Consider the following 19,938-nt stretch of genomic DNA (forward strand, 5'->3'; position numbering starts at 1 on the left):
TGACTCCCAAGGAAGCCTCCTGGGTCTTCTGCCACCGCTGGTGTGTGTGTGACTGCAGTGCTATTCTGGGCAGATGACGCACGGGCCGGGATGGGCTCCTGCTCTCTGCAGGCGGCTGTGTAACAAGATTAAAGCTTTGGAGGCAGCCCTGGTCCCTAGCTCTGGAGCAGCCTGGTGAAAGGGAATTTTTTCTGGGGGAGAGAAACTGACCTTAATCTCCAGTCACACAGATGGGGTTGCAAGTCCCTCCAGCAAGCCACACCTTGTCACCGCTGGGCTCTGCACAGGCTGGCCCCTCCACCGTGACTCCCCCTCGCTCCTGTCTTCTGTGCTGGTTCTGTGTAAGCTTGGGTGTTGTTTCCCCAGGAAACCTCCTGCCCTGGCCACGCCCGTCCCAGACACACAGCTCTCCTTGGACCCGAGTTGACTACCTGCCTGTCGCAAGCGCGTTTGTTCTGACATGGGCTAGCAGAGGGGGAGGGAAGCTGCTACGTGCTGGCCATACCCAGCGGGCTGGGCTCTTGTCCTCCCCAATGCATGTTCTCACTTAGTGCTCAGAGCAGCACTGCTGCAGTGCCCTGTCACAGCGGCGATGGCAGAGGCTCTGTGAGCTGTGGCAGCTTGATGGGCAGGCACCTCGCGTGGGGCAGTGCCCAGATTGCCAAGCCATCGCAGAGCTGTGATCTGGACCTGTCAATTCACCAATGAATGAGTTGAAGGTCCCCACAGAACTCCTCTTACCTAAGACCCTTTGGTTCAAAGCTGCACTGGAGAAGGAGGGGAGGGTATTCTGGGGCCTCCAAGTGCAGCAACTTAGGTTTCTGGAAACGTCCATGCTTCTTGCCTGGGTTCCTGTGCTGACCTGGCCCATGACGTATTCCAAGGATTTGACCCAAGGCCACGGGGATGGCCCAAGACTTGGACTTGCTTTTTGTCTCCTGGGATATTTGAGGTCAGGTCATCAGGTCTATGCGTGTCAGCTCCTGTGGGTGACACTATCGGGTCATTTTCTTGATTAACTTTTCTCTGGAGCAAATGTTGGAAGGAGTAGACTTTGAAAAATATTTGCATATCTCATTTCTTTGTCTAATTAGTGTTGTGAGAACCTTGTCCCAGTTTTCATGCTTGAATAAATAGCTCTCGCGGTGTAAGGTGCTCGGGGCCGCTCACTGCGGGGCTCTCCCTTCTCGTGTTTGCATCTCATCTGAGCTTTGTTGCAAACCACGCTCCCAGCTTTTCTTTAAAAGAACTGGTCTTGTCAGCCAGATGGCAACTTTTGCTGCCTTGGGAGCCCTCTGCAGTGTAGGGGACAGAGGGGACACCCCTGGCGGTGGTGCAATGTGACCTGTGTGTCACGTCACTGGCAGAGCCTGATGCAAATCCCAGACTCTTAGCCTGTGCGCCACTTTTTCTTAAACATGCTGTTTCATAAAAAGACTTATTTATTTATTTACTTGAAGGGCAGAGTTACAGAGAGGCAGAGAGAGAGAGAGAGAGAGAGAGAGAGAGAGAGAGAGGAAGATTCCATCCATTGGTTTACTCACAAATGGCTGCAATGGCTTGGTCTGAGCCGGACTGCAGCCAGGAGCCTAGAACTTGATTGGGGTCTTGCACATGGGTGGCAGAGGTTCATGCATATGGGGGGGGGCATCTTCCACTGCTTCCCAGGTGCATCAGCAGGGAGCTGGATCTGAAGTGGAGCAGCCGGGACTTGAACTGATGTTCATATGGGATACCAAAGTCACAGGTGGTGGCTTAATCTTCCGTGCCACAGTGCTGGCCTCCTGTGTTCCGCTTTTTAAAGGCCTGGAGTTAAAGAAAAAGGAGAGGAGTTTTTGGTAAGGATGGGCTTTTCTCTGATGTGACTCTACTCTTACATCTCTGGAGGTGGATGGTTCACTACGTGCACTGAAGGTGTGACAGCGTTCTAAGTGGTGCAGAACAGAAAATAAATCCTTTCCCCTGGCGGATTTCCAGTCCTGTTGAGAAAGCAGAGGCTAGAACTGACATGATTCTGAGCTATTGCCAGTGTCCTGGGAGCACATGGAAGCTTGTGCCCAGCCGCAGAGGACGTGGCTGTGACACTGAGGTCAGAACACACCCTGACCTGGCCACTTGGGCCAGCGTTATGCACCAGGTTGCATTGTGAGAAGTGCAATTTGCAGAAGGCTGGACAGGATAGTGCCACTCAGTGTCTTGAGTATTGTGCATTTCGGGGCTTCCTCTTAAGAGAGAGACCCAGACAAATGGAGTCTGAAGCTGTTACCCAAAACGGCCCAGGCTTTGGTAGATGCCACTGTAGGAACTGTGGGGCTTCTCAGCGGCTATTTAACTGGGACAAGAGAAGATGCTGTGGAGGAGAGGTAGGAGTGAGGTTTTCTAGCCAACTGGGCAGTGGGAGGCAGCTGGCATGGACCAGAAAATGAAGAGCCCTTGCTGTCTTACTGAAGAGTCTGCATTTTATTCTGGGGACGGTGGGGGCTACAGGTGATGTCTAATGCGGGAAGCAGGGGGATCTCCTCGAGTGAGAGGGACCCAGAGGAGGAATAGGATTGGGATGGGAGGCAGGAGTTTGCAGAGGTGTCAGGAAGGAGGGTGGAGGCTCTGGGAGGCATTGGCCAACGCTGGAGGAGTAGGTGACATCAGACAGGAAGGGTGAACCATGAAGGACTGGGCAAAGCCTAGAGGTGAAGAATAAGCCAGAGAAGATGGTGAGGAGCAGCAGGAGGGAAGCCAGAAGTCCCAGCTTCATGGAACCCAGGAGGAGAGAATTTCAAGGGGGTGTGTGACTAGTGATTGCTCTTTGTTGACTGCTAGACATGATGCATGGTTCCCCCTAATTCTTACAGGAGTTCCACAGTGGAGACACTGACATTGACATTGACATTGCCATTGTGTAGATAAGGGACTGAAGATCAAGTGGGAGGCACTAGGGAGACAGTGTGGGATGTGGAACAGGCTGCGTTTGAGCTCTGCTTCTGCCTTACGAGCTCTGGGAACTTGTCCAAGTCACTTGACCTCTGCAAGCCCCAGCTTACCAGTGTCTAAACTAAACAGCTCCGTCAAGTTGACGGGACTTCACGGTGCGGGAAGTCCTTCCCACTGCGGCTGACCCCCAGGAGCCCCTCTGTAGGCTTTACCACGGCCTTGGTTATTGGCACCCAGCTGGTAAGAGTGGACCTGAGACTGGAGCCCAGATCTGTGTGGGGCCAGAGCCTGTGCCTGAGCCTTCAACCCAGGGAGGGGTCTGAGACAGGAGTGTGAAAGCCTGTGGGGTTGAGGAGTCACCTGAGCATGTCCGAGCCCAGAGGAGAGAGGAAGTTGGGGTGGGATGAGGGGGCAACATGCCCGAGAGAGGGAGGGTGGCAGAAGGAGAGGCCACAGGAGACACAGGACATGACCGTGTACCCTGGGTGAAGGTGGACCCTGCCTCCAAAGCAGGGATTTCTTCCTCAGAGACAGGAGGGCAGAAAGTCTGAAAAGAGCATGAGACCCAGGGCATTGTCAAGGAGGGGCACAAGAGTTGAGGACGTTTTTGTAGGCGGCTTCATTGCACCAGAGTGCAGAGAGCAGGCCAAGGACTGAGAGGAGAGGGCTTCTCTCAGTCCTTCAGAACTTGTGTCCTGGCAAGTATGAGGCATCTGTATAGAAAACTTTATGGCAAGAATGGCTGTTTTGGGGCAGGCATTTGACCCAGCAGTTGAGATGTCAGGCAAGATGCCCATGTCCCATGTTTGAGTGCCTGGATTCGAGTCCCAGCTCATCCTTGCAAACATAAGCCCTGGGAGGCAGCAGGTGATGAATCAAGCAGTTGGGTTCCTGCCACCCATGTGGGAGAACTGAACTGAGTTCCTGACTTCTGGCTTCAGCCTCATCCCAGGCTTGGCTGTTGTGGGTATTTAGGGAGGGAAACAGTGTATAGGACTCTCTGTATCTCTGCCTCTTGAGAAAACAAAGAACGGCTGTTGCTCATCCTAAGCCAGATTGTACCCAGTCTATGATCTCCAGTGCAATGCATGAGAGCTGGGCTGTCAACATCCCTGGGGTCATGGCCATGTGGCAGATGAGGCCCCTCCTCAGGTCTGTGTCACCTGTGCTGGATGTTGGAGGGGTGTAAAATAAAGGTTTGCAATGAAGAGATCTCTTCTGAGGAGCCATTCAAGATGTGTTCTCTCCTCTTCTACTACCTGCTTGTGATCATTTCTATTCATCAGTGAAGGTGCCAGCTGATCAGAAGGTTTATATATATATATATATTTATATATATATATATGACTTCATTTATTTATTTGGAGGTAGAGTTGCAGAGAGAGAGGGAGAGACAGAGAGAGGTCTTCCATCCGATGGTTCACTCCCCAACTGGCCGCTATGGCTGGAGCCGCGCTGATCCGAAGCCAGGAGCCAGGGGCTTCTTCTGGGTCTCCCACAGGGGTGCAGGGACCTGAAGACTTAGGCCATCTTCTACTGCTTTCCCAGGCCATAGCAGAGAGCTGGATCGGAAGTGGAGCAGTCGGGATTAGAACTGGCACCCATATGGGATGCCAGTGCTTCAGGCCAGGGTGTTAACCTGCTGCGCCACAGCGCTGGCCCCTACATTTTATTTTTTATTTATTTTCATTTTATTAGAGAGAGAGAGAGAGATTGATTTTCCATCCCTTGGTTCACTCCTCAAATGCCCCCAACAGCTGAAGTGGGGCCAGGATGAAGCCAGAAGCCGGGAACTCAACCCAGGTCTCCCATGAAGGTGGTAGGGACCCAAGTACTTGAGCCACCACCTGCTGCCTCCCAGGGTGTGCATTAACAGGAAGCTGGAATGAGGGGCCAGAGCCAGGCTCTCTGACCTGTGATGCTGTCGTAACCACCTCACCAAGTGCCTGCCCTGCATTGTGTTCTAATTCCATTTCCCCACAAACGTTCTGAAGAGTGTGGTGGGCTCCTTCCACTTGCTGGTGTTCACTAGCAGCAGACTGCTTTTCTGGGGTCGGATTCCTGTAAATATCAATGGTAACGCAGTTCCCAAGCACTGGGCTGAGCACTTGGCATCCAGCCCTCTTCATAGGTCTGCGAATGAGGGACCATTTCTAGATGGGGAAACTGAGGCACAGAGTCACATGGTTAGGACACGGATGACCTGGAGTTGGTGTGGGGTGGGTTCCTTAGCTCATCACAAACTCCAAGTATTTTACTATAGAAATGTCTGTTTTTTTGGTTTTGTTTTGTGAGGTGGAGTATTTTCTCACATGTTTGATACTTGTGCTTCCTTGTTTAGTGACTTTTTCTTTTATGTCCTTTGAGTTTTTTAAATTTATTTTTTAAGGAATATGAATTTTATAAGTAAAACTTTAGGAATATAGTTATTCTTTCCACCATACCCGCCCTCCCACCACACTCCCAGCCCTCCTTCTCCTTCCTCTCCCATTCTCAGTCCTATTCTCCATTAAGATTCATTTTCAAATAACTTTGTACACAGAAGACCAAATCTATACTAAGTAAAGATTTCAACAATTTGCACACACACACATACACACACACAAAACTGAGAGCAAGTTTTACAGTTAACTCTCATAATACAACTCATTGAGGACAGAGGTCCTGCGTGGGGAGTTAGTGTACGGTGACTCCTGTTGTTAGTTTAACAATTAACACCCTTATGTATGATGGTAATTATCACCCAAGGCTCTTGACATGAGCTGCCTAGGCTATGGAAGCCTTTGAGTCCACAAACTTCATCAATATTTGGGCTAGGCCATAAGCAAAGTGGAAGTTCTCTCCTCCTGTAGTTTTTTATTTGCTAAGCTCTTCTCTGCCCACCTCCTTAAGATTCCCAACAGATCCACTTGGGGGGTGGCTCGTGTCCTTGTTGGGTCTCAGGCTTCACCAATATTCAGGGGGTGTGCTGATCTCCCCTTAACTGGGTCGCTCTATGGGAAGTTGGCAGCTCAGAGAACCGTCCTGGAAATATTCAGAAGACTAAGGGCATCTCTGTCCCATGGAAGGTGGTGATGGTTCGTGCAGTGTCTGGAACAGTGCAGGTGCTTTTGCTGCAGGTCATCATCATAAGGCGGCGGTTTCTTCTCCACTTCATGATGACCACACTTCTGGGGACCCCCCCACCCCTGTAGCTGAGTCTTCCTGTGCCTTTGGGCTGAGCAAGGGAAGGATTAAAGCCTTCTCTGTCCCTGCTGCTGGGGGTGTGGACTTGTTTGCTGGGCCTGTTATGCCCATCTTGTTGGACTCGCTTCTCTCCTGGTCAAATCCAAAGTGTGCATCTTTATATTACATTAACCTAAAACATCAAACCACCAACCGGAAGCTTTGGGAGAATTTATTTATTAAAGATTTATTTATTTATTTATTTATTTGAGAAGCAGAGTTACAGAGAGAGGGAGAGATGAGAGAAAGGTCTTCCTTCCTGTGGTTCACTCTCTAAATGGCTGCAACAGCCAGAGCTGAGCTGAGCTGATCTGAAGCCAGGAGGCGGGAACCTCCTCCGGGTTGCCCATGTGGGTGCTGGGGCCCAAGCACTTGTGCCATCTTCCACTGCTTTCCCAGACCATAGGCAGAGAGCTAAGCTGGATTGGAAGAGGAGCAGCTGGGATATGAACTAGTGCCCGTATGGGATGCTGGCGCTGCAGGCAGAGGCTACACCACAGGCTGACCCCATGTGTATCCTTTTCATACAGTGTGAGCTTGCAAGGAGGGGGAACCCATTTTAACAACGTCTCCCTGCCGAAGTGTTCATGTTTCACACTGGCAGAGACAGAATCCAAAGAGAAATCTCATGCTGAGGAGTAAGGTCGAAGTGTACAATATGATATTTTTCCTATATTAAATTTAAAAGTCACCAGCTATGTTAAAGAGGTCACATCACACACTAGAGAAAAGAATAAAATGATAAAGAGTAATCCCCTTGTTTCACCTCATCCCCCCCTGCTCAACAATTCGGTATTTAGTCTTGCAGACATCTCTCCATATAATTATACAAATAATCACCCAATATCAGACATTACCTCAACGCCTATTACACTCACCCACATAGGTTCTGCAATCACTTTTTTCCTTCTTTCTGCTTAAGATTATGTGTATGGTGGGTCTCTCTTCACAGAGGAGCTCTTGCACTTTTTTAAACAGCCGGGATTGTATGTCATTGAAAACCTCATTGTAGCTCATATTCCACACGCTTGGATAGAGGATTCAGTATTTTGTGTATTTTTTTTAAGTAAAAATAGATGGAGAGGAAGGTAAGGGCTAGCATAAAGAGGCTAAGCATTTTTCAGCAAGTTTTTTACAAAATTCAACACCTATCCATGATAAAAACCCTCAGGAAGATAGGAACAGGCAGGAACGTCTTCAACCTGATGAGGAAAATCTGCAGAAACCCCACAGCTGACATCATAGTCAAAGGTGAGAGGTCAAATATTTCTCCCCGAAGACCGGGAGCAAGGCAAGGGCATCTCCTCCTGCTCCGCACAGGGCTGTGAGTTCCAGCCAGCGTAAAAAGGCAGGAAAAGGAAAAGACGGAACTTGGACTCTATTTGCAGATGACTTGATTGTCTGCATAGAAAACACAAGAGCTTCCCAAAAAACAAGTAAATTAACAAAATAACCAGCAAACTTCTAGAATGAATAACTGAATTTCACTGGGTTGCAGATGAACATACATAAACTAATTGTGCTTCTATATGTCAGTAATGAACACAAGTCAATACCATTTACAATTAAAACAAAGAAAGGAGTCACTAATAGAACATGTGTAGAACCAAGAGGCTGAAAATCATACAATTGTGATGAAAGAAATCAAAAGAGTTCTAAATACACGAGACACATACAACATACTTTTTTTAAAATTTATTTGACAGGTAGAGTTATAGACAGTGAGGGAGAGAGACAGAGAGAAAGGTCTTCCTTCCACTGGTTCACTCCCCAAATGACCACTACGGCTGATCTGAAGCCAGGAGCCAGGTGCTTCTCCTGGTCTCCCATGTGGGTGCAGGGCCCAAGCACTTGGGCCATCCTCCACTGCACTCCCGGGCCACAGGAGAGAGCTGGGCTGGAAGAGGAGCAACCGGGACTAGAACCCGGTGCCCATATGGGATGCAGGCGCCGCAGGAGGAGGATTAACCAACTGAGCCTCGGCGCCAGCCCCACAACATACATGTTTTCAGATGGGAAGACTCCACTGGGCAGGATGTCAGTGCTCCCCAAATTCATATACAACTTTAATACAATTCCCATCAAAATACCGTCAAGGTAATATGGAAAGGTAAATAAAGAATAACTAACCAATTTTTAAATGGATATGATCAGTCTGCCTGATTTTAAGACTTACAGTGTAGCTACAGTGGTTGGACTGTGTGGCACTGGCAGAGAGGTAGACAGATTAATGGAGCAGAGAAGAGACCCCAGAAACAGACTCAAACCAACATGCCCAAGTGATTCTTTACAAAGGGGCAAAAGCAATTCAAGGGAGGAAGGACAGCTTTTGAATAATGGTGCTGGAATAATTGGACATCCTTCTGTAAAAAAATACACCTTTTCCTAACTCTCACTCCTTGTATGAAAGTAACTCAACATGGGCCACAGACTTAAATGTAAGATGAGCAGTTGGATAAAAATAGGAGGAATACTTTGAGGAACAGAGCTAGACAAAGAATTCTCAGATGTGACCCCAAAGCCTAATCCTTTAAAGATGTTTTCTGTAAAAAGAGTAAAAACTCTTGCTTTGTGAAAGATCTTGTTATAGAAATGAAAAACAAGCTACAGATTGGGAGAAAAAATATTTACAAACTGCACATCTGGCAATGTATAATATATAAGGCTCTATCAAAACTCAGTACTAAAATTACAAGAATCCAACTAGAGAATAGGTGAAAGGCATAGAGACTTTTCACTAAGAGAGTGTGCAGGTGGCAGGTGAGGAGGGGAAAAAGATGTTCAATCCCACCTGCCAGCAGGGAAATGTAAGGTAAAGACACAATGAGATATCACTGTACACCTATCTGAGTAGCTCAAATTTAAAAAGTGATAACGTCAAATGCTGGTGCGAATGTGGAGGAATGTCACTCCTACACCGCTGCTTGCAGTTGTTAAGTAGTACAGCCACTCTGGAAAACAGTTTAGCAGTTTCTTGTAAAACCGAACTAAATAACTGAGAAATTGCACTCCTGGGAATTTATGCCAGAGACATGAAAGCTTAGGTTCACACAAATATCTGTGAGTGAATGTTTCTAGCACCTTTATTCATAGTTCATACCTGGAAATAACTCCGACGTCCTTCAAAGGTGACGGGTTATACATACTGCGACACAGCCATGCAGTGGGCTAGTACTCAGCAATAGGAATGAGTGATGGGCACACACAACACACTAGATAATCTCTAGAGAACTAGTCTAAATGAAAAACCCAGTGTCCAAAGGTTATATACTATATGGTTCCACTGATGTAACCTCCTTAAAACGACACAGTTATAGCTGTGGAGAACAGGTGGCTGGTGGCCAGGAGCTGGGCAGGACTGTGATCATCAAAGAGCAACGTGAGTGTGTCTGTCCATTTTCTGTTGCTAATAACCCAGTGTTACAGACTAAGTCAGTTAGAAAGAAAAGAGGTCGATTTTGGCTCCTAGCTCTGGTCCAAGGTCAAGAGACCGCACTTGGTGACAGCCTTGCCCCCGGGATGCAGGGCATCACACAGCAAGAGACAGGGAGTACATATGTGTTTCCCTTCTGGCCTTTCTCCCCATTTTTTTTTTCAAGTTAAAAAATGTATTTATTAGAGAGAGGGAAAGAGAGCTCCCTGATTTGCTGGTCCCCCCCAACCCCCCGAAGCCTACAAGGGCTAGGGCTGGGCCAGGCTGAAGCTGGGAGTTGGGAACCCAATACAGGTCTCCTGTGTGCAGCCATCACCTGTTTCTTCCCAGGACCTGCATTAGCAGGAAGCTGGAGTCAGGTGCCAGAGGCGGGTATTGAACCCACGTGCTCCAATGTGGAATGTGGGCTTCCTGACTGGTGGCCGAATGCCAACCCCTCCCCCTCTTCTAAAACCACCAGATTTAATCACGGGGCTCACATGCTTCACTATGAATTGTCAGAGGAGACAAACCATCTTGAGTCCTCAGCAGTGGGGGGATCCCTGTGGGATGGAACGTCCGACTTAGGTGGTGGCCTCCATGTGGTACTGTGCTGTTGTCTCGTGGGATGTCACCCTTGGGGAAACTGTGCAAAGGATCCCTTGGATCTCTCGGTGTTATTTCTCTGTACAGTTTCTCCCACCTGCATGCAAATTTTCAATTATCTCTCAAAACAGTTTAATCAGAAAACATTTCTTTTCCCTGCATTCTTTTTTATTTATTTATTTATTTTAGATTTATTTTATTTATTTGAAAGACAGAGTTACAGAGAGAGGTAAAGACAGAGAGAGAGGTCTTTCATCCGCTGGTTCACTCCCCAGATGGCCGCAATGGCTGCAGCTGCGCTGATATGAAGCCAGGAGCCAGGAGTTTCTTCCAGGTCTCCCACGTGGGTGCAGGGGCCCAAGGACTTGGGTCATCTTCTACTGCTTTCCCAGGCCACAGCAGAGAGCTGGATTGGAAGAGGAGCAGCTGGGACTAGAATTGGCGCCCATATGGGATGCCGGCACTTCAGGCCAGGTCTTTAACCTGCTGTGCCACAGCGCCGGCCCCCCTGCATTCTTTTTAATAGCTGCTGTTGTATTTCATGGGATGTTTTATTTGAGTCCATACCTCATAAGCCTGGGAGAGCAGGCTTTTAATTTGTGTAATTTATTTAATATAAGAATTATAGGAGAAGATAAGGGAAAGCTAAGGAGGTGCAGAAATGTTTCTCCTTCTTTGTTTGAAACAAGTCCCTTACCTCGTGACTCTGATGGGATCTGGGGGTTAGAGGTGTCAGCTAACCCTGGTGGGGTTGGTCAGGTGGCTGGGTCCAGGTTCTTGTTTCTGATGCAGGAAGGAACTCAAGGACAAGATGTAGGTACAGGTAAGCAGAGAAGCAAGGAAGGAGGACACAAAAGAGAGGCTGCAGCCCTGGGCACCCCAAACCAGGCCCTTGGCCTTGATGGAGCTGGCCCGCGTTTGTCTCAGCAGGGTGGGGACGCCTCTCGCTGCTGGGTGGAAGGTCTGGTTCCTGTGGGGGACTTCATCTCCCCCAGGACAGCCAGGGCCTGTTGTCGCAGTAATTATGACCCTGAAGGTGAGTGTAGGAGATTGAGGTGATGATAAGAGGGCATGAAAAGCAAAACGTTTCCCTAGGAAGCTGTGACATCGTGGTTGTTGTTGTTACCATCATCTAGCCATTAATAAAAGCCTCATCAGCACCAAGCATGTGGTTAAATTCATTCCCTGTCATTCAGTGCTTCTCAGACTTGACCCCTGGAGGACCAGCTAAAACATGGAAGTTTCTGATGTAGTAGGTCTGAGTTGGAGCCCAAGAATCTGAATTTCTCACAAGTTCCCAGGGGAGGCTCCTCTTTGAGATGCAAATCAATCTACCAGAATCAACCCCAGGAAGCAGGGAGCAGCATCCCCCTTTCACAATGGGGACACAGTGGCTGGGGCCACCAACCATGTGCTCTTCTGAACTCAGGGGGTTTAGCTTGCTGGGGACAGGGGGCAGGGGACAACTACCTACAGAAGCTGGAGGAGGAACAGCGTGGCAGAAGGCACTGAGCTCTGGAGAGGGAGATGGGGTTTGAGAGCCCGGCTCACAGGGTCACTAAGGGCGCTGCCCAGGGAAGCAGGGCTGGGAGCACATTGGGGGTCTTGGTTGTTATTGGTGAGAAGAGCTGGGAGGGGGCTAAGAAAGGCCATTCTGGGGGTCACTTTCTCCTTGCCCACCCATCTTTGCTGCCAGCACATCACAGCTTGCTTATGTTGGCTTCTGCCCACCTCGTGGCTGTGTGTGGCAGTCTACTCTCTGGCTGTTTGCATGGGATTCTGTTCATGCAACGGCTGCTTCTCTGGCATTCTGCTCATGCCATGGCTCTGTGGGAGGGTCTGTCCACACGACGGCTCTGCTTTTGTGAGATTTTTGTCCATGATATGGCTGTTTGTTCATACTCAGCTTTGTCTGGGTGCTACTCTGTCCACACCATGGCCCTGTACAAGTGGTGTTTTGTCTAGGCTGTGGCTCTGTGTGATAGCCTGCCCACACCACGGCTCTGGGAGAGTGGGATTCATCTACTCTGCGGCTCCATGGGGGATGTCTTCTGCCCATGCCACAGCTCTGCCCAGGTGGTGTTCTCTCCACGCTGTGGCTCTTGCAGGTGGTCCACACATGGCCTCTCTGTGAGTGGTCTGCAGTGTGGCCCTGCACACATGACCCTGTGTGCTTGCCATGGCTCCATGTGAGTGGCATTCTAACCTCTTCATACCTCTTCTCCCCTTCATGCACCTTTTCCATATTTCCTATGAATGGGAAAAGTGAACAGTAAAAAACTTGCAGAAGGAAAGTCATTAATGAAATTGCTTTTTTTTTTTTTGGCAGGCAGAGTTAGACAGTGGGAGAGAGAGACAGAAAGATCTTCCTTTTCTGTTGGTTCACCCCCCAAATGGCCGCTACAGCAGGTGCGCTGTGCCAATCTGAAGCCAGGAGCCAGGTGCTTCCTCCTGGTTTCCCATGTGGGTGCAGGGACCCAAGGACTTGGGCCATCCTCCACTGCCTTCCCGGGCCACAGCAGAGAGCTGGCCTGGAAGAGGAGCAACCGGGACAGAATCCAGAGCCCTGACCGGGACTAGAACCCAGGGTACCGGCGCCGCAGGTGGAGGATTAGCCTAGTGTGAAATTGCTTTTTGAGTTTATTTTGTGATGTTATAATTCTTTGGGCCATTGAAATAAACTAGAGAGAGGGAGAGAGAAAGATAAGTACAGGAGAGGCAGGAAGCCTCATGAATAATGTCACTGGAGCATGAATTCAGATTCGAAGCTTTGAAAACTCGGGGGAGCCGGGTAGCACGGAGGGCTTCCCTTGGCCCCTTTGGTTCCCAGCTTTCCTTACAGGATCAGAACCTGCAGCATCAGGGCTGTGGCTGCCCAGTGGCTGCCCCCGTGGAAGGGCCTGGCTCCCACTCGTGGCTTCTCTAATGAGGGCCATGGAAACCTGGGGCATGCCGTCCTGGTCTGGAAAGTTCTAGATTCGAACTTGGAGCAACACTCACCAGCCAGGACTCTTTCCCCTCACCTGGCCTGGCAGCTGTGTGTGTGCCTGTGTGCATTTGTGAGCACATCTTAAAGGAAACATGTTTTGCAGTGTGCGTGCACTGCAAAGAACCAGCTCCCAACCACGCAGGGGCCGTGTGCAAGTGGGCATTGGGGAAGAGGCGCTGAGCGGCTGTCCATGGACATGCAAGGGAATTTTCCGCTGCTTCTAGGATCCTGTAAACCACTCCTTTCTTTCTTTTTTTTTTTTTTCTAATTTATGATGTGTTTTAAAAGTGTGTTTTTAAAAATTATTATTATTATTTTACAAGATCCATGCAGTCTGCGTGGTGCTTTATAGGGCGTATCCAGCTACAGCTGGTGCACGGCTGGGTGTTTTATGGCAAATTATTCTCAGATTACCCTCTAATGCAAGAAGGCCTGCCTGTTGTCTGTGCTCCCTGGGTCATATAGAAGCTCCTCCAACTTGATACAAAACAGCTGCCTCCGTCAGCTGTTCCAAAAAAGGAGCATTTTGAGGCTGAAGCCACAGGAAAAAGTTTTTTTTTTTTTTGTAATCGGTGGAGATGATGAAAAATGTTAAATTACTCCTTCCTGGTCATTAAAATGTGATTTCATTTGGTTACTAACAAATTGTTTAAATCTCAGAAGAAGGGCTCCGAGAGGGACTTTGCTAATTGTGCTCTGGCAATAGGTCTGGGGTGGGGGTGGGGTGCGGCGTGCGCTCCCCAGGGAGGGCGCACAAAACTCTTGCTGACCTCTGTGTCCTGGGGCCTCAGCCCGGCTGGGCCCGGGTCAGGGGGCGGACCCCTGGGTCTCACTCCCCTCGCTCCACTGCGTCCCCGCTGAGGCCAGCAACAAAAGGGTCAATTGTCTGAGGCCTTTCTTTGTCTGAAGGGCTCCACGGGCCTTTCTGAATGCCAAAGTGTATCCATGTGTGCCGGTAAGGTGTTGGTGCACATCTGTGTGAGTGTGTATGTGTGTACATGTATGGTGGCACATGCACATATGTACATGCCAAAACGTGTGCATGTGCCTGCGTGTACATATAACGATGCAGGGGCACGTGCATGTTCTGTGAGAAGGCATCATGCGTGTGCATGCGTTCGTGTGTAAGTATGTATATGAACGTGCATAACTGCATATTTGTGCACAAGTCTGTGTGTGTGCAGGTGTGAATGTGTACATGGGTGAGACTTGCGTAAGGTGTTCTGAGTGGCTTGTGCTTCTTAGCAGAGCCAGGGCCTCAGAGCAGCCCGCCTGGCCCCTGCAGCTGCCCAAGGCCAAGTCCCTCCGGCTCATCCCTGAGCAGATCCCTTGCTCATCCCTTGCTGTGGGTCAGAAACCTCAGAGACTTGCTACCTCTGCCGCTTTCGCTGTTTCCCTGTAGGGGTGAGGAAGAGCAGGCGCGAGAGGCTCCCTACATAGCTCCTCAGCCAGCTTTGCCTCACTGGGCTGCTCCAACCTGGGGTTTCAAGGCACCACCCACAAAATGTTTTCTACGCTTGTCCCAGCCCCTTTTGGGAGCCTCCTCATTGTATCCAGGGCAAGTTGCATAGTGTTTTTGCCATGTTTCCAGAACGACTCTGAAATGCCCTGTTTCCGTCCACCCTGAAGGTCTGTTCTCACATAGCCCCAGGATCTGCCCATGGTCTCAGGTCCCACAGGGGTCTGCAGGGAGCTGTGGGCATTCTGGCCTTCGGTTCCAGCCAACCCTGATCACCGAGTTTCCATGATTCACACTCTGTTCCTTAGCAAGGGTGTCCTTTTAAAAACGACCATAAAACACATTTGATTCAGAAGCCAGGAAAAGCCTAATAAAAACGCTTCATTGAAATCCACCCTTGCAGAAGATTTATCTCCCAGCCCCCGTTAGCTAGCGCGGCTGCCAACGAACAACTTCTGATTCCTCATCCTTGTGCTTCCCAGCCCCGTTCCTCCCCCTGTCCCAGCAAGGGCTTATCTTTCAACTGTGCAAAAGCCACCAATTAAACTGTACTCCCTAGCTTATCGAAATGTTCAGTTGGCAAAATTATCTTATAATGAGCCTAGCTGTAAGCCAGGACTTTTTAACCCCAGGAAATGCAAAGTGGCCCAGCAAGTGAAATCTGTCCGTCGCTCTTCCTGAGTTTAGGCTTCAGTGTCTGCCTTTCCCACAGCAATTTCTCCCACGTTCTTTATGTTCTTGATGGCCCCCGAGGCATCTTCCTCTTCTGTTTGTTTAACTCTCAAAGCAAACCCCCTCTCAGTGAATTGAGACGGATAATTGAGCGAGTCCAGGTGAGGGTGATGTGAAAGGAACTTGGTTTCATATCTTTCACGCCTTCGCTTTTAGACATTCTTTAGGTGGAACTTGAGCCTCCTCCCTGATCCTCACGGCTCACCGCTGCCAGGTCTGCATTTTGTGTGCCTGTAGTGAGAACGCAGAACCGGATTGTTCCGGAGCCGAGCTGCTCTCAGCACATCCGGGACATTCTGCCGCACGTCCAGCTGGGCAGCAGTGTTGGGCTTTCTCCTCTCAGCCATGTCTTATTCTCAGTGCAACACAAATGTCACCTCCTCCCATCCAGTTCCACTGGGGCCAACATCAAGGGAACTTTGATGTTTGGGGCTGTTAAGGTGCAACTCAGACTTATCACACAGAAATGATACAAATGCCACTTGGGTTCTCAACTCCTGTGAGTCTAGAGGTAGAGATGCCACAGCTGGGCATGGTGGATGTTGACTGTTGCTTTTTCAAAGTTCGAAAAACCAATCTAAAAACTAAATTTTGGGCTGTACCAATATTTTCATAAATAAGGTATTGCTTTATATCTAGTGTACTAATGGCATTACTTTTTAAAAAAGATTTATTTATTTATTTTATTTGAAAGGCAGAGTTACAGAGGGGCAGAGGCAGAGAGAGAGAGAGAGAGAGAGAGGTCTTCCATCTGCTGGTTCATTCCTCAGATGGCAGCAATGGCTGGAGTTGGGCCGATCCAAAGCCAGGACTTGGAGCCTCTAAGGGGTTTCCCACGTGGGTGCAAGGATCCAAGGACTTGGGCCATCTTCTTCTGCTTTCCCAGGCCACAGCAGAGAGCTGGATCAGAAGTGGAGTGGCTGGGACTCGAACCAGCGCCCATGTAGGATGCCAGCACTATAGGCAGCGACTTTACCCACTATGCCACAGGGCCAGCCCTTGACTTTTAAAATTTTTTAAAAATTTATTATTTCTTTGAAAGGCGGGGTGGTGGGGGAGAGATCTCCCACCTGCTGATTCATTCCCCAAAAGCCTGAAATATCCAGGACTGTGCCAGGTCAAAGCCTGGGAGCCAGGACCCCAGTCCGGGTCTCCCACAGGAATGGCAGGGACCCAACTAACTTGAACCATCGCCTGCTGCCTCCTAGGATGTTCATCAGCAGGGAGCTGGAATAGGAAATAGAATCAGAACTTGAGCCCTGGCACTGCGACATGAGATGCAGGCATCCACTAGTGTCTTAACTACTCTGCCAAACACCTGCTCTATTCATCAAATTTTTCATATCTATTGGGCAGTAAGCGTGTGAATTTGCGTGTACACACACACATGCACACACCTTCCTATGGATATAAACATACAAAAACAGAAAAATTGCTTCATGCTCACATTACTCCTGGGAGAAATGCTTATTCGGTCTGTATTATACTTGGGCAAACTGAGGTTCCGAGCGTTTCAGTAGCTTGCCGATGCCTACAGGGTTAGCTGCCAAGCAGGCCTGGCTCTTGTAGTCCACTGCAGAGCTTGTGTGAAGTAGCTGAGGTCTAGGTCGTGTGACTCGACCTCCACGGATTTTCTAGAGCTTTCTGGGACTTCTGTGGAGGAAAGAGATCATGGCTTCCCCTCCGCCTACTTTTGCTGCTGTGCCCTGCAGTTGTGTGCACCGTCTCTTGAGGTCTGCATGTGTCTCAGGCTGATTCTCCCCTGTACTCAGAGCTGAGGCTGTGCCTCAGTGTGAAGGTGGTTCTGCTTGGTGGCCTGGGTTTGCGCTCCGTGCTGCTAGGCTTTGCTCTCCCAACACAAGCCCTGGAATGCCTTCTGTCTAATCCACAGTGAAACACTCTGGACCTCTTTAAGACCCCTTCAAAATATGATTATCCTTTAAAGGCTAAGTTGAAACTAAAGATCTATTATTAGATGCATTGTTTTTTAATGCTTATGTATTCAGTTTTATTTCTTTGAAAGGAAGAGTGACAGAGAGAGAGAGAGAGAGAGAGAGAGAGTTGTTCTATCTGCTGAGTCACTCCCTAAATGCCTACAATAGCCAGGAATGGGTCAAGCTGAAGCCAGGAGCCCCCAAACTCCATCCGGGTCTCCCACGTGGGTGGCAGGGGTCCAACACTTGAAGCGTCACCTGCTGCCTCCCAGGTGTGCCAGCAGGAAGCTGGGTAAGCATTCTGATATGGGATGTGGGCCTTACCCGCTGTGCCACAACGCTGCCCAGGTGTGTTATCTGTGAAGCACTGAAGTAGGGTATCTTAGGAAATGTTGAAAAAAAAAATAAAGTTGACCATACTGAGTGAATTTTCTTGTGAATTCTGCATACTCTTGATTTTCTGTAACCTGTATGTTTCTCTGCTTACAGCTTGGGTTGACGATAGCCATTCGCTACAGTCACAGGTAAGGCTTGAAGTTTTCTTTTTCCTTTCAACAAATGTACTTACTGGTTTATAGCTTTTTGTGTGCTGGAGTCTCAAGGGTTTTGATCCACCATGAATGTCAAGGTCACAGATGAAATTGTTCTAGCTGCTTGATTGGCAGGAGTGGGTCTCTGTGTGGGGGAATGAGGTCTTTGCCTGGAAGTGGTGGTAGATAGCAAGTTTCCTTCAACACAAGAAGGTGGGATGTGCTACAGCCAGAACAAAGAAGTGATCTCTGGGTAACACACCCTGTCCCAGAGTGGGACCTGGAATCAGGAATGACCTGTGTGAAGCCTTTGCCCGTGTACATGGGCCCTCCCTTCCCATCCGTCTTAGGTGCAGCTGGCTGTGGCTAAATGCTTCAAGTTGTCTGCCTTTGTCTCAAGTGCACCGTGTGAGAAAGCTGCTTCTTGAACCATAAGTGTGATTTTGTATTACAAATGCTTGTTTCTAAGTATCGACCTTTCCACCTTGGTATCCATCAGAATGCATTAAGGTGTTGAGTTTATTAAAGTAAGATCCAGCCCCAGTGGATGGGCAGTAGGCTGTGTCTGCCCTGTCCTTACACAAACTACTCATAACTTCCCCAATATGCCACCCACTAGGAGTAGCTTTGGGCTCAGTGACATCTGGTCAGCTGTTCACAACAGCCCCAAATGTTACCTGATTTCAAATAAGTTTGCCTACTAAAGACCCTGATAAGTAGATGTCTGCATGGTTTCAGTTTGAACGTGAACTGAGCAGTCATAAGCAATCATTGAGGCTTTGAAATCTGCTGGAGAGCAGTGCAGAGAGGGCAGGTACGGATTTGAGCGAGCGAGCTAGAGGTGTTCGTGTGGGCTGCTTCTGGGCACCTGTGGGGGAAGCTGTGCCGGGGAAACTCAACGACTGTGTAAGGGAAACGAGAGAGCTTTTCTTCACTCATCCCTAGGCTCCTGGCGGAGGCCCCACGACAGAAAAGAGACTCACCAGAAACAAAGCATGCAAATTTATGGAGCGTGACTTTCACTTGACAGGGAAGGCTTCGTAAGGAAATGAAAACCCAAGAAACAGAGACTTGTGTATTTTTTATTTCAGTGTGATGGAGAAGTGCACAGTCGTGGGGAAGTGTGGCTGGACAAAGGCAGGGGTGGTCTAAGTTAATAAGCTTGGAGGTGGGGGGGCTAAGCAAGGTCTGTTTGCTCCGACTCATTGCTGTGACCCCGAGTCTTCCGAGATAAGGCTGTTCCTCTCCCCGGGGTGCAAGGAGGATGCGTCTCAGAGGAGGGCTTTACGACCTGCTTCAGGGGAGAGGAGCGAGCGTGACTTTCCTGCTGAGCCGTATTTTAGGGCAGTGTGTGTGGACCCCCATGCACTGCCTGTGTGCATCCGAGTCCCCGTGTGCAGAAGCACCTTGTCCTGCTGAAGCTGGTGCTCCCCTCCCAGCACGGAAGCATGCAAACATGGCTGCACACTCAGGAGGCGTGGCGTGGGCCCTGAGCCTGGACCCGACAGCCCCTGGGCACTGGATGTGTCGCAGCAGGGCAGAGAGTGGCTGGGCAGTGCTCCCACAGGAACTTGCAACAGCCTCTTTTTCTAGATGTTCTAAATGTGAACTGCTCCTTTGGAACCAGGTAAGATGGTGGTGGTGGTCGGGGCAGGAATGTAGACCTGGGGAGGTCCTAGCTGGCTGAGGCCTTTGCCCCCTGCGGTTGTCAGGGCCTAGGTCTGTGTTTGTAGACAAGATTCTGGTTTCCCCATTAAAGGCCACCCCGGGTACCTGGAGCCATTTTCTGTTGTCCCAGTGCCACATTGGTTGGGGGAGACTCTTCTCGGGGCTGAACACAGTCTTCATCTGGGAAGGGAGGCCACCTGGCCATTTAGATTTGCCTCCCCTTGGGGCCGGGGCCACTGGGTGAATTCTAGAAGGAAGCTCTTTGCCTAGGTTGCCATCGGCTTTCCCCTTTGGCTCCTGTCTCCCCAGAGCAGCCTGGCGTCACTGAAGACTACTGTGATCAGTAGACAGCGTTTATGAGGCTGAGCACAAAGCAGGGTCCCTGGCCATGGCCCCACAGAAGCTAAGGATGGGCTCGACTGTCTTGAAGGGGAAGACATGGGGCAGCTGTCAGG

At 49.5% G+C, this 19,938-nt stretch overlaps 1 protein-coding gene across 2 annotated transcripts in view; it reads left to right on the plus strand.

Moving 5' to 3' along the window:
• The window catches only part of ACOXL (acyl-CoA oxidase like), a 371,066-nt gene that overhangs the window by 79,199 nt on the left and 271,929 nt on the right, over positions 1-19,938 (plus strand). For both annotated transcript variants that reach the window (XM_051836339.2, XM_051836342.2), the window contains exon 10: positions 17,775-17,809. In XM_051836339.2, the coding sequence (XP_051692299.1) occupies positions 17,775-17,809 (35 nt within the window). The remainder of the gene's footprint in view (positions 1-17,774; positions 17,810-19,938) is intronic.

This window comes from Oryctolagus cuniculus, chromosome 2, assembly GCF_964237555.1.
Source record: "Oryctolagus cuniculus chromosome 2, mOryCun1.1, whole genome shotgun sequence".
In the NCBI taxonomy this organism is placed as follows: Eukaryota; Metazoa; Chordata; class Mammalia; order Lagomorpha; family Leporidae; genus Oryctolagus; species Oryctolagus cuniculus.